Here is a 23,622-nt window from a genome sequence, read left to right as displayed (position 1 = left end):
CAAGATGGGAGTGGGATGTGCATGAGCGCACATGTCTAGTGGCCCTGGTGTTTATGCCAGCATGTGGGTGCAGCAAATGCAGGAGATGATGGGTGCAGTAGTAGGGAGAGGGTAGGAGTGAGGGTGATATGTGCATGCTGCAGGGTAGAGAGGAGGGGTAGAGTAAAGATAATTTGAGGATAGAATACACTGATGTGAGAAGGAAGAGAATGAGGAGCATGTTAGTGGATAGAGTGGGAATCTGACTTGATATAAAATAAATGTCAAATGCTGATTTGCTTGCCGTCCTGCAGAGTGAAGCAGAGTTCTTGTTGTATCTTCATCCAGCTTTAGGTAAACTGTGACGGTGAAACTGCGCATCACTCATGACAGGGCCATGATGTCTGCGCCTTGGCCCTGTCTGCACCACCCCATAGGCTGCTTTACATTTATAGGGAGACTAAGCAGGGATGTATTTCTCTATTGGTCATCATAGGGTCTGATTTGAGACACCTGAATATGGGAGAGAAGATGGCCAATACCAGACCAAACACAGGCTAGGGTCATAAAGCTAATTACCTCTCTTGATCACTCAAGCCAAATGGGGTTGAGAATCAATCACCAGTAATGTTGCTATTGTAGTGTGGTTGTTATATAGCTAGCATTAAATATAGAAGTTTAAAGATATGACAGCAGAAGACATTTACCAAATATGTTACAGTAATGTCAGTTCAGCAGAGTAGAGCGGAAGTAGTACCGGAAGAAGGACATAACAACACCTTAGGTACCTATATCAGAAACGTTGGTGTTGAAGACTATCCCAATGGGTTGGAAGGGTGTGCGTGATAGGGTTAAGAAATATTTTTTGTTTAGACTGGGGTTTAAAGTCAAAATACATTAAAATCCATTGTACAGTATGTACAGTATTGTAGTTCTAAAGGGGTTTTATGGCAGACTCTGAGAATTACTGGAAAATTAACAGGTAAGATTGGAAACAAGTATACCACTGGAAGAGGAAGCACAAGTAAAGGTTACTGAGATTAAGGCTGGCCATACATGTTCAATTTTCTTGAACAAGATTTACCAAAAACCATATAATATTATGTCAAATCTAAACAGCTTTCAATTGTGTCCAGTTGGGCAGGCCCTTGCACTAAATATTTTAAGGTAAATCTAAAGGAAAATTGTACAAGAAAATTGAACATGTCTGGCCAGCCAGACATTTTGAAAAGTGAGGTTTGTGAGCTCCATCCCATTAGTTACATTTTAGTGATTTCATATTGTAATTGGTACAGCAAGTGTTTTTTTTTTTTTTTCCCTACCAGGTTACACCCATTATGGTCCAGCTAGACCACCTGTGTTACTTATATATGAGCTATATTTTTTTTCTTCTTTAGAACATGGTGCGTCTGGGGAACAAAGTGGGCACTCTCATCATTCTCATGTGGCTCCAGGAGACACAATAACATACAGATGGGAAGTTCCTGACAGTGTGGGATCTACAACTAATGACCTAAGCTGCTTACCATGGCTTTATTATTCATCCGTGGATGTAGTCAGAGACACCAATTCTGGTCTTGTCGGCCCGTTGTTAGTGTGTAAGAGCTTAATCAATAATCAACAGGTATATTTTGTGTTGTACATGAACTAAACTGTTGTTGTATTACTTTGCGATGTGACCATAACTTGATAAACTTATGATGAAAGGGATGATATTACAAGAGGAACTTCATAATGATAGGAAAAAAAAAAGATCAATTTTATCTGCTGTTGGTGGAACCAAACGGTCAAGATCAGATTGACTATAGGCACAGTAGGCTTGTGGCTATGGGCAGCAGAGACAGTGAGTCAGCGATTCCATGAATAGTTAGTGGACTATATTCTAGACCAGGGATATGCAATTAGCAGACCTCCAGCTGTTGCAAAACTACAAGTCCCATCATGCCTCTGCCTCTGGTTGTCATGCTTGTGGCTGTCAGAGCCTTGCTATGCCCCATGGGAATTGTAGTTCTGCAACAGCTGGAGGTCCGCTAATTGCGTATCCCTGGTCTAGACTAACTGAAGATAGTCTAAATTTTGTAACTAACTGGCAAGTTTTGTTAATCTGTGTTACCTTATTCTCACAAGTGAAATCCTGCTTTTTGCAGAGAGGTGTAGCTCACAATTACTTCATGATGCCTGCTGTATTTGATGAGAATAAGAGCTGGTACTTGAAGGACAACATTGACCTATTTACAGGGAAACCAGAGTCTGTGGACACAGATAATGAAGAATTCCAGGAATCCAATATGATGCACTGTAAGTGTTGTATGCTGACATATGGTCCTAAGTCATTCCCACAATGTAGAAAATGTCTGCTGCTGCTTCTATTGCATGGTTTTTTTTATTGAAACAGCCAGATAAGGTAGAAAGTTAGTATGAAAACTCGATCATTAAATCTTATGAAAGCTTTAAACCAGTACTAAACTTTAAGAAAAAAGATTTCCCACCTGCAGAGTAAAGGCATAATGTGCTAGTGTGCATCAAATACTAACACATTATGAAAGACTTACCTTGAAACAAAGCACTCCAGCAGTGCACTGTCACCGCTGCAGAGGCTTCCAACTTCACCCGGTCTTCCTTCCAGGTTCGTGGGCTGCAACTGCTTGAATGGCCGAGTTGCGATGATGTCATTCCCACTCTTGCGTGCAGGAACCACGGCACAGTGCCCTGAAGGAACAGCATGGATATGCCGTTCCTTTAGAGCTCATGAGCCGATGATGTCACCGGCTGCTGCTCACTCTCCTAAATGGTGCAATCATTTTACCTACAGGTATGCTGTGTTATAAGCTTACCTGTAGGTATGCCTGCATGACAGGAAGTACAGGAAGATTTCCCCAAAGGGACACAGACTATCAGTGCCCATCAGTGCAGCCTCATCAGCGCACATCAATGCAGGAGAAAAATTACTTATTTGCAAAATTTTATAACAGAAACTAAAAAAAAGTATTTTTTCAAAGTCTTTTTTTGTTTGCTTAGCAAAAAATAAAACACACAGTGCTGATTAAATACCACCAAAAGAAAGCTCTATTAGTGTGAAAAAAATGACAAACGTTCAATTTGGGTACAGTGTTGCATGGTCGCGCAATTGTCATTCAAAGTGTGACAGCGCTGAAGGAGGAAAATTGGCTTGGTCAGGAAGGGGGTGAAAGTTTCCAGTATGGAAGTGGTTAATGGTGGCAGCACCAAGCAGCAGCCCCCTGTGGTTACTATACAGATGAGCAGACTCTCAATACTGAACTACTGAAGTAGATGACTACTACAGTGATCTGCAGCTTACACAGGAATCTGTTAGGTAAGGAACTCCAATATAATTAAATTCCTCAAAGTCCAGTACTACAAATAGATTTGCTATATGGTGACATTTCAATGGACAAGTATATTACCCATATAATGGACCCGAGATTTGGTCTTGCTGAAAAACAACGGGGTCCAAATTCATCCTGCTCTGGGCATTGAGGATTCTAGTAGTGCATGGTGTTGTTAGCGAAGAATTGTGTGGATCGTCTTGGCATCAGGCATATGCATAATTATTTCAATTTGAGTCAATCCTTGGATGGAATCTTCTGTCCCTTGAATGACGTCCCTTCCATTGATTGATCCAATCACGTGTAGCAATATTGTCAGATAGAATAAATATAAGGACTATTACAACACTAGTTAGTTCTTTTATATAGCATCTAATGTGAAATCTGGACTTGTGGTTTTTGTCTACACGTGAGAACTGGTCTGAGTTTACTTACAGTACATGAGAAAACCACAATACACCACGCAATTTCATTTGTATTTTGCTTGATCAGAGATGAGATTTAAAAAAAAAAAACACCTCTTATTTGCATCATGGAAATTGTATTCCTGGATTGACTTGGTATATAGGAGAGATTGAAATAAAGGCAATTTTGGAGTTGGAGTCTCAACCTGGTTTTTATTATTCCCTTGGTGTTATAATAAAATCAAACCCAAACTTCTGCTTTAAAATACCTTCCATCTGTTTTTTTTTTTTCTACTAGAAGGAAACTATTATGTTTTCTATATTTAATGCACAACTAAACCAGAAATACCTGGGGCCATGACACAGGACTCAGGCAGCATTAGGGATTTTTCAAAGAGACCCACAGCAGAAGCAGTTTTCTTCTTCCTCTGAGATGCTCTGCTTAATAAATGTACGGTAAAGATTTTTGGAAGTGTAATTTTATTGTGTATTCCTAAGGGTTTTCTGTTTTTTTTTATACACATCATTCAGCTATCAATGGGTACATGTATGGAAATCAGCCCGGCCTGGATATGTGTGTAGGAGATTCCATACGCTGGCACATGCTGGGACTTGGTACAGAAGTTGATATACACGGAATCCACTTTACAGGAAACACTGTTAAAGTGCGTGACACCATAAGGGATGTTGCAAGTTTATTTCCACACATCTCATATTCAGTAATAATGAATCCAGACAATAAAGGTAAGTTAAAGAAAACTGTTCTAAAATAGCAACAATGAAAATTTTAAAGGAAAGCTGCCATGAGAAAAAATGGATTCCACCATTCCTGAGCTTTCAATCTGAAATGCTAGTTACCTGACTGTCATGCTGACCCTGTGGTCAGTTTTAGTATCTTCTTGAGTAACTGCAATGGGTCAAGTATGCAGATAAAGACTTTGCATTTTCTCTTTTCTCAATTGTTATGGGTCACTGGTTAGAAAGCAATGAACATCTAGACAACTAGCATTTTAAGAAAGAGGTCAGCAATATAAGTCACCTGACAATGGGAATGTCCATTGTAGAATTGCATTTGGGAATGTGTTAAAATAATGGAACTTCAGGCTTCCTTTACACTGCTGCATTACACTAATGCCAATTGCCAATAATGGACGGTTACTATTGTGGGCTATGCACCTGCACTGCAGCGCACTACAGCACACATGCCATGCAGTGGTGGGCTGTGTTAGACAAAAAAAATGTCGGGTCTCGTTTTCTGTACTTTAAGGTGCCTCAAAATCAATTAGCTGACTGAAAGCATTTCTATGTACACAAATCTGTCTAAATCTGTGTTAATGACCACTTCTCCTTTGCCGAGATAATCCATCCACCTCACAGGTGTAGCATATCAAGATGCTGATTAGACAGCATGATTATTGCACAGGTGTGCTGGCCACAGAATTGGCCACAATAAAAGGCCACTCTAAAATGTGCAGTTTTACTGTATTGGGGGGTCCGGAAACCAGTCAGTATCTGGTGTGACCACCATTTGCCTCACGCATCTTCTTCACATAGAGTTGATCAGGTTGTTGATTGTGGCCTGTGGAATGTTGGTCCAATCCTCTTCAATGGCTGTGCGAAGTTGCTGGATATTGTCAGGAACTGGAATATGCTGTCGTATATGCCGATCCAGAGCATCCCAAACATGCTCAATGAGTGACATGTCCGGTGAATATGCTGGCCATGCAAGAACTGGGATGTTTTCAGCTTCCAGGAATTGTGTACAGATCCTTGCAACATGGGGCCGTGCATTATCATGCTGCAACATAAGGTGATGGTCGTGGATGAATGGCACAACAATGGGCCTCAGGATCTCGTCACGGTATCTCCGTGCATTCAAAATGGCATCAATAAAATACACCTATGTTCGTTGTCCATAGCATACACCTGCCCATACCATAACCCCACCACCACCATGGGCTACCCGATCCACAACGTTGACATCAGAAAACCGCTCACCCACACGACACCATATATGCTGTCTGCCATCTGCCCTGTACAATAAAAACTAGGATTCATCCGTGAAGAGAACACCTCTCCAAAGTGCCAGACACCATCGAATGTGAGCATTTGTCCACTCAAGTCGGTTATGACGATGAACTGCAGTCAGGTCGAGACCCCAATGAGGAAGACGAGCATGCAGATGAGCTTCCCTGAGACGGTTTCTGACAGTTTGTGCAGAAACTCTTTGGTTATGCAAACCGATTATTGCAGCAGCTGTCCGGGTGGCTGGTCTCAGATGATCTTTGAGGTGAAGATGCTGGATGTGAAGGTCCTGGGCTGGTGTGGTTACACGTGGTCTGCAGTTGTGAGGCGGGTTGGATGTACTGCCAAATTCTCTGAAATGTCTTTGGAGATGGCTTATGGTAGAGAAATGAACATTCAATTCAAAGGCAACAGCTCTGGTGGTTATTCCTGCAGTCAGCATGCCAATTGCACGCTCACTTAAAACTTGCGACATCTGTGGCATTTTGCTGTGTGATAAAACTGCACATTTTAGAGTGGCCTTTTATTGTGGCGTTGTTAATTTTTGCTCAGTGTGTATATATATATATATATATATATATATATATATATATATATATATATACATATATAGATAGATATAGTCCTGCAAATAATTCCTTTCCCTTCATGACTATGCTCTGGACCAGTGTTTTGTCAACCTTTTTTCAGTCAAGGCGCCCTTTTTCAGTCTTGAGGACAGCCAGACTAAAGGCTCACTAACACAGGAGGTTGGGTGGTTGGTAAAACCATGCATTTGGGTCCAGCGATGTCGGCACCCGAGACCGAATCGTCCCTCGGTCCTCGGGTGCTGCCGCCGCCATTCTCTGTAAGGGAATTAGGAAGTGAAGCGCTGCGGCTTCACTTCTCGGTTCCCTACTGCGCATGCGCGAGTCGCGCTGCGCTTCCTAACTGGTCCCCGCTGTCTCTGGGACCCGTGTGTGTCCCAGCAGACAGCACGGTGGGGACGGGAAGAGGCATAGACTCCCGTGGGAGTGTATGCCGGAAGTGGGTGAAAATACCTGTCTTAGACAGGTATCTGCACCCCCCTCCCCCTGAAAGGTGCCAAATGTGACACCGGAGGGGGGGGGGGTTCCGAAAAGCGGAGGTTCAATTTTTGTGTGAACCTCCGCTTTAACGAAGAAAACACCTTCCCATTTGATGCTGTCAGCAATGGCACCACATGGAAGAGAAATGTCACAAGGCCTGAAAAAGAAAATAATTTCTTTAAAGAAGAAAGGTGAAGGCTACCAGAAAATCAGCAAAGCTTTACTTATCAGTCAGAATACTGTAGCAAAAGTGATACAAAAATGTAAAGATAGAACTGCAACCATCTCACAGAGACGTCCAGGCCATCCACAGAAGTTAACACCCCAACAGGAGCGTCTTCTGATGAGAAGGGTTGAAGAAAATCGCCATGCAAGTTCACTGCAGTTAGCTAAAGAAGTAGAAAGCCAAACTGGGGTGATTGTTACCCGTGACACAATACGGTGTACACTGCAGAGGAATGGCATGCATGGCATAGTTGCCAACATTGTAAAAAAATGTATAGGGACATTTTTTTGCCTGTAGGCGGAGTCTTATTATAATTAGGGGGTGAGGCATTCATTTGTAGGCGTGGCATAGGGGGGAAAGAAAAACGCGGCGTAGTTTAAGCGACGTGTTGGGCGTGGCTTAAAGGGGGCATGGCTCAAAGCGGGTGTGGTTAGAGTCTGTGATGAACGAGGGATGAAGGGAGAAAGAGGGAGGGAGTGAGAAATAAAGAGATAAGGAGGGAGGGAAGGAGAGAGAAGGAAGGAAAGAAAGAGGGATGGAGGGACAGCAGACCCAGATACTACACCACAATAGAAATATGTGTATTCCAGAAAGTTTAACAATCAGCAGACAAAAATACTCCAAACACCTGGTGTTAGCTCTTCAATCATCCCGACACCATGGTTGTTATGGTGTCAGGATGATTGGAGCGCATTATTTATATTATTACATTGTAATATAAAATTAAATCATTCAACTCACCATAATGCAGAATCAGTGGGAGCCTGAGCATGTCACCTGCCACCAGATGCCATCAGGTGCCCCCAGCGGAGTCCCTCCTTACATAAGGTGCCCCCAGCGGAGTCCGTCCTTACATCAGGTGCCCCCAGCGGAGTGTGTCCTTACATCAGGTTCCCCCAGCAGGGTCCATCCTTACATCAGGTGCCCCCAGCCGAGTCCGTCCTTACATCAGGTGCCCCCAGCGGAGTCCCCCCTTACATCAAGCATTCTCAGCAGAGTCCTTCCTTACATCAGGTGCCCCCAGTGGAGCCCCTCCCTACACCAGTGTCCCCAGCAGCGGAGCCCCACCTTACATCTGGTGTCTGTCCCCTCTTGTCGGACATGGGGCAGAGGGTTGGCAGCAGCTACAGTTCAAACTAACACCCACCTCCCACTACGGGATCCCCACCCTGCAACTCCTGCCCCCCCACTCACAAATCCTTAGCCCACAAACTAAACACTCACCCGCCACTAACAGATCCCCACTCCCCACCAAGAGAGCCCCACCTCTGATATATTGCCACCTCTAAATATAATGACCCCTGGCCTTCACTGATAGACCCCCACTCCTCTAACCACTCATCCTAACCCGCCACCCCCCACCCCCAACAGAGCCCCCATCTTCATGCTACAGAGCCGCTGTGAAATCCCCAGGGATAAGCACTAATAAATCGTCATGCAAGGGGTTAATCCAGCCTGTGTCCCACTGTCCCCTCCGATCCAGCCTGTGCCCCCATGTCATTCAGCCTGTGTTGCCTGTGCCCCCCAGGCCAGCCTGTGCAAACCATCGTGTGCCCCCTGTGCCATGCAGCCAGTCCATGCAGCCAGCCTGTGCCAACCATTGAGTGTCCCCTGTGCCATGCAGCCTGTGGCCCCATGTGAGCCTGGGGCCCCCTGTGACACACAGCCTGTATTGCCTGTGTCCCCGTGACATCCAGCCAGCCTGTGCCAACCATCATGAGCCCCCTGTGCCTTGCAGGCAGCGTGTGCCAACCATCATATGGCCCCTGTGACATCTAGCCAGTGCCAGCCTGTGCCAACCATCGTGAGCCCCCTGTGGCATCCAGCCTGTGTGTAGCCGATACAGCTTGTTGCTGTCTCCTCCTCGCAACCAACCTGTGTCTCCGTCATGACCCGTCGCTGTGTCCCGCTGTCATCCTGTGAGGGGTTAATCCAACTCAGTTGTATTCGTCGCGTCAGCTGTAGCTCTGCGCTCGGTTTGTTTTGTCTGAAACCATGCACAGTAGCAGCAAAGGATAGCTTCTTTCACTGGCTTTCTCCACGTGTTCAGTGGAGAGGGGAGGGGCCTCCGATTCATGCAACCAATCAGCTTCAGTGTACAAGAGAATTTTCTACTTGTACACTGAAGAGAGAAGCCGATTGGCTGCCCCTCCCCTCTCCACTGAACACACAGGGAAATAGTCCTTGGTGGCAGCAGCCATTTTTTTGTAGCCCGCTGGCCATTTTTGCCAAAAAAATTCCAGATTTCCTGAGACAAAATCCTAGGATTTTAATTGGCACGAGCTCCGATTGGGACGAGGGTCCCAAAATCGGGATTGTCCCAGGAAAAACGGGACTGTTGGTAAGTACATTCCTTGTGACAGCAATAAAAGTAATCTTTTTTTTTTTTTTTTTTTTAAGGGACAATGTAAAAAAAAAAAAAAATAAATAAATAAGGAAAAAAAAAAATGTAAAAAGCCCCTGTCCCCGCGAGCTCATGCAGCAAAGAAAACACACACGTAATTCGCACCCGCATATGTAAACGGTGTTTAAATCACATATGTGAGATTTTTAGGTACCTTAGTTTGTTGCCATTCCACAAGTTTGCGCAATTTTACACAGGTGATTTTTAGTTACAGGTTTATCCAGACCAACCACTAGTATTTAAACACTTGAGATTTGTTTAGTTACTTCCTCCACATGAGAAGGTTGGAGTGTCCACTGCAGCATATCATTTATGTGAATATAACAGACATATTGGCTATACTTACTCCCTCGTAGTATGTATGTGTTGCTGTATCACCTATAGGCAACATATATTTGTTATGATAAGGTAGTACTCAGTTTTTTTCTGGCTACTTTGCAATTGATTTATCATTGTGAATGGTACATCTAGATGAGCGCCACATACTTTTACCATTAAGACATTGTACATTAGGGTGGGTGAGGACACCCCTTATGTTGGCAGCTGTTCTAATTTTGCTACCATTGTCCATTAAGCTGTGGAATTGTGGTTTTGCGCACTTGTTCTTTGCTATTTTAAAATGTCAGAAATAGGCTTAGGCGTGAAAGGGATAATCTCCCACACGCACACACACACAAGCTCACATACAGTACACACACAGTCTTTTTGCCAAATGCAGACCGAAACTGCACTTGCATTGCAAGGTGAATGGTTTGTTTGCACTGTTGCCTGTAGAGGGAGGCGGAGAGATCTGGAGTCAAAAAGACGCCTCCCCTTCCACTGCTCTGCTTGATCCCCTGATTGAGCTCCCAGTATGCAAATGTAGAATTTGGAGTTTTGCTGATCTAATTATGCAGGGCTGAGACTGGCGGAGCCAGCACACTGAGAGCTTGATCCACACCCAGATGCCGCTGCACCCCCTAACCTCCTCAGGAAGCATCATCATTGAAAAAGTCTGCTCTGGACTTCAAACATGTCTTTGTTCATAAATTATATTGAGACTGATGGGATAAATAGTTTACAGAACAAAGATAAGGTTGTTTGTCCTTTTTATTAAGCTCATAGGAAGTTAAAAGAAACATTTCATATTGAGCAAGATCAATGGGCATTTTCAGTACTTGCTGAAAATAATCTTAGCCTGGAAAAATGTAGCATTTTGGTAATTCTTTAATTTAGTACACCTTAAAGTTGTTCTAAAGGTTTAAGGCTTTTTACCTTAATGCTTAATTCTTAATGCTGTATTAAGATAAAAAACCTTTTGTGCCACATGATATCTCCAAGCTCACCCCCCCCCCCCCACCCTCTTATACTTACCTGAGCCCGATTTCGATCCAACACTGTGCCCAAGAGCAGCAGCGCTATCCACTCTCACGCCTTTGGCTCCCAATGCTGTCAATCAAATCTTGTGTTGAGGGGCTGGGCAGCGTTGTCTTTGTCTATGGCTTGGGATCGAGCCTGCACGAGTGCACTCGTCCAAGAGGTGGAGCCAGGAGCGCCGGCGAGGGACCCCAGAACAGGAGGACTGGGGCTGCTCTGTGCAAAACCATTGCACAAGGCAGGTAAGTGTAACATGTTATTTTTTTAAAAAAGGAAGGTTTACAATCACTTTAATACGAAGTAACTCACATATTAACAAAGGCGTATTTAAACAATGCATAGTATGAAAGGGGCATAATGAATGTGCCATATCACATGGCTACTGACTAGCAACAAGCTAACAACATTTTTCAGTCTTGTGCAGTACAAAAATGTACAGTTTAACTAATGCATGTTGAAACATGGTAATGACAATGCATACACAACTCAAGGAAAATCTATTTTATCAAGTGTCAAAAATGTTTGTGAACAGTAACAAGCATCTTTTCACATAAATAGCAATTTATGATTTATTGCACTGTGTACATTACATCTTTTCATCTTGGCATTTTTACAGAATGATCTATCCTAAAATGTACAGAGTTTAGCAGAATGCATTGTTTTCCCTTTCCTCCTCGCAGGTGTCTTCAATGTAGAATGTATGACCACAGACCATTACACTGGAGGAATGAGACAGCACTACACGGTAAAGTCATGTGCTCAAGAGAAGGTTGAGTTTGGGCTACATCGGATAAAGAAATATTACATTGCAGCTGAGGAAATAGAATGGGACTATGCTCCAAGCCGGACCTGGGAATATGAGTGGCTTTCACACCACCCGGAGAGGTAATAATGTAGATCCTACCTCTGAACCACTGATATCTCACACTGCAGTCAAGTCTCAGAGTTTAAAAGCAGGGATCACCTTTAAGAAAAAAAATAAATAAATACACATATTTATTTTCACAGAAAAAAATGTACATTTATTATTTTTTTCCACAGGAGCCTGCAAAGCATTGCATCCATGATCAAAGAATCAGTGGTGCAGTGTCAGGCTCCTGAAGGTACTTCCTCCAGCTCTTTGCTCATACCTCGGTATAGTCCTTCAGTTAAAAAACTGGAGAAAGCTGATTACTGCAATTGTAGTCCATTGAGAACTACAAGTCCGTCTGTAATGGTGACGGAAGGGACTTGTATTTTATTCTGTCTCAGATCTCTGTGAATTAACAATACAGCTGTGTATGCGTAGCCCCGCGCATTTGCACTGATTCTAAATGTGACAGCGGCTGCAGGGGAGAGGAACCCCCTACACTGTCACGTGGGAGTTCTGGGAGTGGGAAGCATGTGCTTGGGAACATGTTATAATACACCCTAAATACAGGTGTTAAATGTTCCTAGTTTTTAACCAAATTTTGTTTTCTAATGAGGAGAGATACGCTTCTTGATCTTAAAGGAGAAATGTGGAATTTTGAAAATAAACAAATACACATACTCACCTCCTCCATGCTGCAACATTGGTGTTATGCTGCAGCTGTCTGGCCAATAGCCTGCTCCGAGTTGATTCTGTATGCAGAGGTATTTTCCACCTTGTCTCTGTTCCCTAGTTATTCAATGTACTATCCAGAACGTGTATTTGTCATAACGTCATATTTTTTTGTTCTCCCAAAGCCCTGGTGATGTATTTTTAAATAAAAGTGAAACATCTATTGGTTCAAAATATAAGAAAGCTGTATACCGGGAATATACAGATAACACCTTTGCAACACGTAAAGAAAGGACAGAAAATGAAGATCATCTGGGAGTTCTAGGTAACAAAACAAAACTTTTTCAGGCATATTCTTTTCTTGATATTAAAGCAATTCTTAAAACTTAAAGCGTTTTTTACCCCAACATTTCATATTCCTGACATGTGCCTGCTGTGACATGTACTTGTATAATAAGTTATACTGTTCTCTTTGTATTGCTTCCTTTGTGTGAAATCCCTAGTGTTCCTGCAAGTCCCTCTTTCCTGCTTTCCTTTAAAAAACTGACCATAAACAGGACATCACACCATGGTCAGTTCTCTAAGTATGCTGGGAACTCACCCTGCTCTCCTCCAATGATCAGACCTGTCCTGACACATCCCTCCTGCACAGCTTTTACTGGGAAGCTCAGTGTCCTGCTGCTTCTGCTTCCCCAGCTCTTATGCAGCTGAGAACAGACGGGGCGGGAAGGTGATCACTTATAAAAAAGGGAAAAAAAGGTATTTATAATTTCTTTTTTTGAAACTATACACAAATGTTTTGCCTTCCATTTCTATTTCAAACTGAGTGGGTTGTTTTACAAGGTGATCATATACAATCACTTTAAGTCTGATCCCCCAGCTCTGATTTTAACACACACATTAAAAAAATTATTTTTTTCCCAATTCTTTTACTATTTATTTCCAATGAAAGCAAAAAAATAAAAACATATGTAGCCAAGTCCCGGCCTCTCCAGGCCTAATGGTGACCTCCAGAGTTTGGGACAGCTGAAATCCTTTGGTGTAGAGTGGGTCACAAGGCATGGTGGGTGCAATGCAAGGTAGATTAATGGGCGCCAGACACTTCTTGAATGCAAAGAGATTTATTGTCTCTTCAACAGAAATGTGGGAGAGAGGGTTAGGGCCAGGACACCCATTAGTAGTTGCAATGTTAATTGGCAGACTCCGAGATTTCAATAGGTAGACAGCCATGCAGGGAAAGACATCCAGCAAGACACCACATCGGCACGAGTAGGATTGCTGTCTCCTATGGCAACAGTCTTGTAACAGTTTCTAACACAAGTTATAACAAACTCCTTTACTTCCTCTACAATCTCCTCTTGTAGATCTTCACTCAACTGAGCTCCCAGTCTCTCTCACTAGACTTGCGGATCCACTGCCACTGGATCCCCTGAGCTCTTCCAATCTTCTCACTCAGTATCTTCCTTAAGCGTCACGCCCGCATCCCTGCTGGGTCCCTAGCTTGGCACTTACAGATACTCCTCAAGCATCATCTAGCTGGCCTGCTCAGTCTCAGTCCCTGACTCAGTCACTGGCTTGACACACAATACTGCTCTGCAAGCGTCACCTCCACTGGCTGGGTCCCTGGCTTGGCACCTGCGGAAGTTTCCCAATTCTTCACCATCCCCGGTTGGTGAGAATAATGCTCTGGTACTTGCTTCAGCTACTCACAATGGTCCCTGGTAATAAGGTGGATGGTCCCTTAGTGGCGACAGCTTCGCCTCTACCTCCGACCAAGACAGGTTCTCCGGCCGGCAGAACCTAGTTGGACTGCAAGCCGAAGTCCCAACCCTACGCTGCTCTCTTGCTTCTGGATAGGCTCCGCAGACAGCCTAGCAGCCAGATGTCCCCGGGATAGGCCTCAGGCTCTGGCCTAGCAGCCCAGAGCAGCACAACACATGTCCACCCAGACAGCCATCCAGGTGGCACAGAACCCCGATCACCTGACTCCACCCAAATAAATAGTCTCTCTCAGCAGGCCAAGGAATCCAAGAAAATCCCTGCCCATTGGATGAGACACCCCCTTCATTCTTACTCTGTCCTTACAATGCCCTTGTCTTATCTAATGTCACCAGGTAGCCGGCCACCTAGGGACAGAAGAGAGAAGTGCAGCAATTCCAGAATTAGAGTGAAATCAATTGACCTTCTAACAATTGGCCGAGGCAACTACCGCCTGGCAACCAAATTTAACAGCATCGCTGCCTAAACATCAGGGTGCTACACATATGTAGCCAAAATTGCAACAAAATTATATCCCTGTCTGTCCTAAAAAAAAGATATATAATATATTAGGGTAGACTGCAAAATATAATCCGCAGAACTAAGAAGGAATGAAAAAAAAATGCTTTGGTACTGCTTTGGAAGTGGTTAAATATTATTTAATTATCATTATTTGTTTTTTACTTTATCTGGGACTCAGAGTTAACATTTTTGTAAAATGCCCTCCTCCCTTTTAAGTCAGACTTTCCACCAGGGAAGGGTGGGAGGGTCATAGGTGAAAGGGTAAGTTATTGTTTGGACCAATCTTCTAGTTCAGAGTTAATCAGGTTTGCTAGCAAAACACATCCCCTATTCCCCAAAAACTAGGACTCATAATGAACTGTCAAGATGTTTAGCAAGTATTGATTGGTGTGAATTGATTGCTCATCCCTTCCCAAAATTGTAGTTGATGTTTGAAATTTAATGAAAACTTCCTTCAAAAATAAAAATTGATTAGTTAACAAGGAAGGGAAAGTTGATCTTTATTCCTGCTTGTGTTTGTTTTCTTTCAGGCCCACTTATACAAGCAAATGTTGGTGAAGAAATCATAGTTATATTCAAGAACAAAGCCAGTAGGCCTTACTCAATTAATGCACATGGTATCAAACCACAAAATAATAACGTAAAAGAAACTAAACCTGGTAAGTACATATTTAAAAGGCATCATTTTGTAGACTTTACATGTGCAACTTAAAGTGTATGTAAACCCTAACAATGAGTTTCTGTTTGTTATTTGCTTGCCTGTCCTAGGGTGACAATTCTGCTCCCCCATGCATACAGTAGTATGAGTGGGAGTTGTCACCCTAGCATAGCTCCCAACTGTCCCTGATTTCGAGGGACTGTCCCTGACAATGTCCCTCTGTCCCTCTTCCCCCCTCATTTGTCCCTCATTTTGGCCTGATCTTTATAGTTGTATATAAAATGCACTTTTTATCTTTCAAAAGGTGTATCTCAGTGCTAAACCTTTCATCCAATTTCTGCATTTGTACATTTTAAAAGCCAATATAAAGGAATAGTAGTGGTAAGAAAAAGTCCTTTTGGATTTGATTAACCTTTTTTTTTTTTTGGTTAATTCTCCTTTAAGTAGGGGGGTGTGTCCTATGCCTACATTCGTTTGTTAGTAGGTGTCCCGCATTCCCATCTCAAAATGTTGGGAGGTATGCCCTAGGACAAGAAGTGCATTACTGACAAGATAACCAAGTGAAAATAAAGTTATAAAAAAGAAAACAAATGCAGCTACTGCATCTAAAGATTAGAGAGCATCAATATATATATATTTTGGACCTGAGTTTGGACAAACTTAAAGGTTAAGTTCACCTTTGGATAAAAATAGGAAATGCACATATTTTTTTCAGGAAAGTATATGTGCATTTATTATTTTTTCACCCTGGAGACTATAAGTTATTATTATTATTATACGCAATTTATATAGCGCCAACAGTTTACGCAGCGCTTTACAATGTATAGGGGGGACAACACAATTACAGTACAGTTCAATACAAAAGGTACAGGAGGGCCCTGCTCGTAGAGCTTACATTCTAAAGGGAGGGGGTGGTGTTACAAAAGGTAATAGCTGCAGAGAATGATTTGATGGGGGTGGCTCGGAGATAGTTGTTATGTGGGTGTGGGATAGCCTTCCCTGAAAAGCATTGCATCCCGATTAGTGGATAGCAGGTACAATTTCAGGCTTTTGCAGTTAAGTCTTACAGCTTTCTGCTCGTACCTCTGTATGGGCTTTCTGTTTGAAAACTGCAGGCCTTGTGAATAAACGCATGTTCTCCGTCCTTTGAAACTGAAAATCCACTTGTGAATGAATGACTTGGCTGTGCAGGCAGATCCCCGCTCAGCCACTCCAATTTTAAAATGTGACAGTGGCTGCGGGGAGGAGGAACACCCTCCCGCTGTCATGTTGGGGATTATGGGGTGAGGGAACCTTGCTGGAACAAAAATAAAATTGGTGTGGCACTTATTATATTACTTACTGTAAATAAATAAACTGATAACTAGCGAGTGTTGGGGAATTTCTGTAGTGACATGTACAGTATCTCACAAAAGTGAGTACATCCCTCACATTTTTTGTAAATATTTTATTCTATCTTTTCATGTGACAACACTGAAGAAATGACACTTTGCTGCAATGTAAAGTAGTGAGTGTACATCTTGTATAACAGTGTAAATTTGCTGTCCCCAATAACTCAACACACAGCCATTAATGTCTAAACTGCTGGCAACAAAGGTGAGTACACCCCTAAGTGAAAATGTCTAAATTGGGCCCAGAGTGTCAATATTTTGTGTGGCCACCATTATTTTCCAGCACTGCCTTAACCCTCTTGGGTATGGAGTTCACCAGAGCTTCACAGATTGCCACTGGAGTCCTCTTCCATTCCTCCATGATGACATCACGGAGCTGGTGGATGTTAGAGACCTTGCGCTCCTCCACCTTCCATTTGAGAATGCCCCACAGATGCTCAATAGAGTTTAGGTCTGGACACATACTTGGCCAGTTCATCACCTTTACCCCCAGCTTCTTTAGCAAGGCAGTGGTGGTGGTCGTTGGTCATCTTGGAGGTGTGTTTGGGGTCATTATCACGTTGGAATACTGCCCTGCGGCTCAGTCTCCGAAGGGAGGGGATCATGCTCTGCTTCAGTATGTCACAGTACATGTTAGCATTCATGGTTCCCTCAATGAACTGTAGCTCCCCAGTGGCGGCAGCACTCATGCAGCCCCAGACCATGACACTCCCACCACCATGCTTGACTGTAGACAAGACACACTTGTCTTTGTACTACTCACCTGGTTGCCGCCACACACACTTGACGCCATCTGAACCAAATAAGTTTATCTTGGACTCATCAGACCACAGGACATGGGTTCCAGTAATTCATGTCCTTAGTCTGCTTGTCTTCAGCAAACTGTTTGCGGCTTTCTGGTGCATCATCTTTAAAAGAGGCTTCCTTCTGGTACGACAGTAATGCAGACCAATTTGATGCAGTATGTGGCGTATGGTCTGAGCACTGACAGGCTGACCCCCCCCACCACCACCACCCCTTCAACCTCTGTAGCAATGCTGGCAGCACTCATATGTCTATTTTCCAAAGACAACCACTGAAATAATGACACTGAGCATGTGCACTCAACTTCTTTGGTCATCCATGACGAGGCATGTTCTGAGTGGAACCTGTCCTAATAAACCGCTGTATGGTCTTGGCCACCATGCTGCTGCTTAGTTTCAGGGTCTTGGCAATCTTCTTATAGCCTAGGCCAGGGATCTCCAAACTATGGCCCTCCAGCTGTTGCGGAACTACACATCCCATGAGGCATTGTAAAATTCTGACATTCACAGACATGACTAGGTATGATGGGAATTGTAGTTCCTGAACAACTGGAGGGCCATAGTTTTGAGACCCCTGGCCTAGGCCATCTTTATGTAGAGCAACAATACTTTTTTCAGATCCTCAGAGAGTTCTTTGCCATGTTGAACTTCCAGTGACCAGTATGAAAGAGTGAGAGTGTAACGCGAACAAGTCACATGACACTGGGGAGGGAAAATGGCTAATTGGGCCCAATTTGGACATTTTCACTTAGGGTGTACTCACTTTTGTTGCCAGCGGTTTAGACATTAATGGCTGTGTGTTGAGTTATTTTGAGGGGACAGCAAATTTACACTGTTATACAAGCTGTATACTACTACTTTACATTGTAGCAAAGTGTCATTTCTTCAGTGTTGTCACATGAAAAGATATAATAAAATATTTACAAAAATGTGAGGGGTGTACTCACTTTTGTGAGATACTGTATACATGTGCCATCTGTCCCATTATAATGTGCATTGTGCATTAGTACATACAGTATATAAAAGCAATATGAAGTTCTTAAAATATAAAAAGTCTCTGTAAAGAGTACCAATAAAGTCCAATTTTCATAAAGTTCTGTATAAAGTGGCTAGTCTCTGTATAAAATACAAATAAAGTCTGACATTCATAAAGTGCTGTGAAAAGTAACAGGTTCTCAAAACTCTCAATCTTCGGCATGCAAATCACTCTGTGCTTCCCTCCTCATCTACCTCACTCGTAAGAATTCCTTGACCCCTTATGCAGCATAAGTGGGTCTCAAGCACTTTTAGGATGTGTAATATCTCCTCCTGTGGCTCTAATATCCCCGCACAATAAGAAGTCTTCTTCCCCAGTCCCTTTCCAATATGTGTGCATGTGGGAGGAGAAAAGAACCGGAGGCAGGATCCAATAGTGTTATTTTTTCATTTATACCATAAAAACATTTAAAATCCACTTACTTTGTAAAAATTCTTGCATTACATACAAGCAAGGTATTACTTCCTGTAATCACCAGCGTTACACCAACTGGCAATATGAAAGCAGCAGTGACGCATTATTTATGTGCTGGAACATGTTGCATGTTGTTCCCTAAATTAGCATTTTCCAACCAGGGTGCCTTCAGGTTTCCTCAGGGGTGCCTTGACAAAATGCCTAAAAATTGCCCCAAAACTGTATACCAGCCAGCGGGTGGATCAAACCTGCGTCTTAGTTACACAAAGTTGCAGGTTTTCATTGTACAACATTACAACTTTCCAGCCCCTGGTATCCTAATAAACAATGATGTAATCAGTTAATATGGAGGACGTCGGGCCCCTTCACAGCATCCTTGTTTGCCCCTCCCCTGCTCCTCTCCATCAGCACTGGGGTCACATTAGCTGAGTGAGAGAGAGAAACATTGCAATGCTAGTCAGAACCAGTGTGAAAAGGTCATGTTGCTTTTGGAAGAATAAATCACGTTGGGTGCCCTACATGTGTGGATGTTGCTGCGTTATGTATTAGGGCCCTTTCACACTGAGGCGGTTTTTGCAGGCGCTATTGCACTAATAATAGCGCCTGCAAACCGACCCGAAAGTGCCGCTGCTTTGTCTCCAGTGTGAAAGCCCCGAGGGCTTTCACACTGGAGCGGTGCACTAGCAGGACGGGAAAAAAAGTCCTGCTAGCATCTTTGGAGCGGTGAAGGAGCGGAGTGTATACCGCTCCTTCACCGCTCCTGCCCATTGAAATCAATGGGACAGCGTGGCTATACCGCCGGCAAAGCGCCTCTGCAGAGGTGCTTTGCGGTGGTTTTTAACCCTTTCTCGGTCGCATACCGACGGTAAAGCGTCGCTTACAATAGCGGCGCTTTACCGCCGACGCCGCCCCCGCCCCAGTGTGAAAGGACCCTTAGGCTCGTTTTTTTTACATTTTAGAATGGGGTGTCTTGTGCATAATTTTAAAGAATACCTTGACTGACAAAAGTTTTAGACACTGCCCTAAATACAGGTGTAACATGTAACATATTTTTAAAAGGTGAATTTAGCCTTTAAATGTATGCATTTTTCCTAAATTACTGACCAGTTTGTCTACTCTACTTAAACAAGTATCAATTTACTGTAATCCTTATGAAACAATATTTCTGCGGTTTGCAGGTAACGTGGAAACTTATATATGGATGGTACCAGAAAGATCTGGGCCTAGCAATCAGGAGGAAACATGCTTGACTTGGGCTTATTACTCCACAGTTGATCAAATTAAGGTACGGTTTATGTTAAATCCTCTGCCCTTGTTGTTTTAACTTTGGATAGTAAAATTTTTTTTTCTGCCAGTAAATACCTTATACAGCCCACTTCCTGTTTCTTGTCTGGTAAAAAGCCTAGGCGTATGACATCATGCTCAGCTCTCTCTCTCACTCTCATGAGAGTTTGCCAGGAAGGGAAGGGGATGAGTCAAAAGAGGGCCAATGAGAGCTGCAGAGCTGGAGGTATGCCTCTGTGTGTCTGTGTAAATCCAGGAAGTGAACAGGCAAAAGCTTCACCTACCCACAGTAAAAATGGATGCAGCCAGACACAGTGGAGGGAGATTTCTGCAGCATATTTGGCAAGTACAGAATCACAGTATATATAAAATAATATGCAAAGTGGTTGGAGGGAAGCGTCAGAATGACAAAAAAAATTATTACAAATTATGTGCACAGACTGCAGTTCCTCTTTAAGGTGAAAAAAAATGCTGATTTGTCCAAGTTGACCTTCCAAACTTTGAAATGTCAATCCCATTCAATAGACGTAGACCACTATATAAATCAGGTCACAAAGAGGAATCCCTATATAAAAAAAATGGGAAGCTAGCATATTATTCTTTGTAATCAGCCAATGCTGATTGGGAAAAATAAAGCAGAGGATGCCTACAGTATGTTGTTAACAGGTAGTCAGCTTTGTATAAAGTTTATGTACTGAGTAAACTTTTTCTTGCTTAAGTTATTATTGTATTTTACAGTATTACTTCCTCTGCTTAAGTTATGGTATAAGAGAAGCCATTTCCACTCCATATCAATTGTAAGAAATTACTTAGAGCTTATATATATTCTTTGGTTCCACATAAAGTATTCAGTGTATAAGCATACTCTGACAGGTGGTGTACTTCTTCCCAGGACACCTACAGTGGACTCATTGGCCCTCTTGTGATCTGCAAGAAACCTCATTTTCCATTTTCCTTAAGACCTGTGCCAAAGAAGCGATTTCCTCTACTTTTTATGGTCTTTGATGAAAATCAGTCCTGGTATCTGGATGCAAATATCCAAACATATTCCCTGCACCCCGATAAAGTGAACAAAGAGGATGAAGAATTTGTTGAAAGCAATTTGATGCATGGTATTTTTTTCTAATACTTTGTTTATTTAATAGAAAACTAGATAACTATATAAATGACCAGCAATCCTACAGAAAAGTCAACATATGGACAGATAATATGTACACTGAGCAAAATTATAAACGCAACACTTTTGTGTTTGCCCCTATTTATCATGAGCTGAACTCAAAGATCTACAACTTTTTCTATGTTCACAAAAGGCCTATTTCTCTCAAATATTGTTCACAAATCGGTCTAAATCTGTGTTAGTGAGCACTTCCCCTTTGCCGAGATAATCCATCCACCTCACAGGTGTGGCATATCAAGATGCTGATTAGACAGCATGATTATTGCACAGGTGTGCTGGCCACAGAACTGGCCACAATAAAAGGCCACTCTAAAATGTGCAGTTTTACTGTATTGGGGGGGGGGGTCCGAAAAACCAGTCAGTATCTGGTGTGACCACCATTTGCCTCTCTCTCTCTCTATATATCTATATCCATATCTAATATTTCTTTGGATTGTTAATTGTTATTTCCTTTTTGCAGAGGATTATTTCACCATTTATCTTTATACATTATTAGGCACTTTGCTAGTGCTGTTTGAAGGGTTAGTTTCCTAAAGACACTGTTTACACCAGAAATAATACCCACTAATATGTACTGAAATACAAAAGTCTAACAACACACCATCAGTTGACTTTATTCTTTCGACATCGCTCTGTTAGAGGTGTACTGAATATTTTCAGCTACAAAACGGCTACAATGATATTGTGTGTATTTAACTGGTACATTTATACAGTTTTTCTACCTATCTACAAATTTCTTTTGTCTCCATCTAATGTGTATCTTAAAGCAGTTACATCCTAATAAGTGTAACATTTCAGTACTAAGGTATAGGGATGGGCCCGAAGTTCGACTCGACATCGCAGTGCACTGAAGGCTGCTGATTGGTCAAAGAATGCACCTGATCTGTATGCTTTGGCCAATCACAACGCGATGTGCTGTCAGAGCCATGATTGGCCAAAGGCAGGGTGCCTTTGGCCAATCATGGCTCAAGTCCACGCCCCACACTATATAAGGCTGCTTACACTGCGACCGTATATAGTGTATAATATGAATAGAGAGAGATTAGGCAGGTTAGTTAGTGGATTGAGTGTGCAGTCAGTGTAGTGTATATAATCATACAGTGTAGAGTATATAGTGCAGTCAGTGTAGAATATATAATACAGTACAATCAGTGTAGTGCATATAATACAGTGCAGACATATATAGTGCAGTCAGTGTAGACTATATAATACAGTGCAGTCAGTGTAGTGCATATAATACAGTGGAGAGTATATAGTGCAGTCAGTGTAGTGCAAATAATACAGTGCAGAGTTTATAGTGCAGTCAGTGTAGTGTATATAACGCAGTGCAGAGTATATAGTGCAGTGCAGAGTATATAATACAGTGTATTGAAGTGGTTAAGGGGAATCCTATGACTGAATTAAGAAAAAAAAACGGCATGGGGTCCCCCCCAAATTTTTCTATTTTTTCGGGTTCATCGGGCGGTGTGATTGACAGTGGATTTACATCGTGGGACACTTTTTTTTTTTCCTTTTTTATAAAAGATTTGTCAAACTGTCTCTTGTGGTTTTCACTTATTTGACATGCCATTTTTTTTCTCATTTTTTCATTTTTTTTTTCATTTTTTCTTTTTTTTTTCCTCTAGCCGCAAGCAAATTTAAATGCTATTTTTTCCTTTAGAAATGTCATTATTGCTCCGGCAAGTTCTATACATCACACAGATGCGACACTTTACAGGCAGACTAAAGGGACCCCCAGGCACGATATTTATAGGAATATTTCATTTTTATTGTTTCACTTTAAGCATCATTAAAATCACCGCTTTTTTTTTTTTGCATTGATACATGGTGTCTTGGATAAATGACCCATAATCCAGGGAGCTCCGCTGCTGGTCCTTGGGGCGGCTTTTATCAGGGCTAACAGCCTTGTCTGGGGTCCGCTGAGTCCATGTAAAGTGTACAGCAGTGTTGGCAGAGTCTCCCCTATGCATGCGTACCCGCGCTGTGCCAGTGTTTGCGGTCGAATGACGGAGGATGGGTGAGCTAAATTTGAAAAATGCTTTGTATCCAAATGAATGCTGCATTTCTGGGTATTGTTGTGCCTTGCTACCTGCAGCCACTATGCATAGCCTGAGATCGTCCACAGGGAGTACTCTGCATAACAGGTACATAAGATCACCTGTGGATGACTACTGGGCCAGCCTTGGCCTGTTGAGTTATGGGATATCCTTTTATATTTCTATGTGTTCTCCAGTTTTTCATTAAAAAAA

At 42.6% G+C, this 23,622-nt stretch overlaps 1 protein-coding gene across 1 annotated transcript in view; it reads left to right on the top strand.

Moving 5' to 3' along the window:
- LOC141139613 (ceruloplasmin-like) overlaps positions 1-23,622 on the top strand; it is a 55,657-nt gene that overhangs the window by 23,029 nt on the left and 9,006 nt on the right. Inside the window, exons 9-16 of the mRNA XM_073625916.1 lie at positions 1,377-1,603; positions 2,127-2,277; positions 4,262-4,474; positions 11,489-11,693; positions 12,516-12,655; positions 15,141-15,269; positions 20,091-20,197; positions 21,089-21,308. Coding sequence (XP_073482017.1) covers positions 1,377-1,603; positions 2,127-2,277; positions 4,262-4,474; positions 11,489-11,693; positions 12,516-12,655; positions 15,141-15,269; positions 20,091-20,197; positions 21,089-21,308 — 1,392 coding nt within the window. The remainder of the gene's footprint in view (positions 1-1,376; positions 1,604-2,126; positions 2,278-4,261; positions 4,475-11,488; positions 11,694-12,515; positions 12,656-15,140; positions 15,270-20,090; positions 20,198-21,088; positions 21,309-23,622) is intronic.

The sequence above is a fragment of the Aquarana catesbeiana genome, linkage group LG04 (assembly GCF_042186555.1).
Source record: "Aquarana catesbeiana isolate 2022-GZ linkage group LG04, ASM4218655v1, whole genome shotgun sequence".
Lineage (NCBI taxonomy): Eukaryota > Metazoa > Chordata > Amphibia > Anura > Ranidae > Aquarana > Aquarana catesbeiana.
This window is presented reverse-complemented; position numbering and strand designations above follow the sequence as displayed.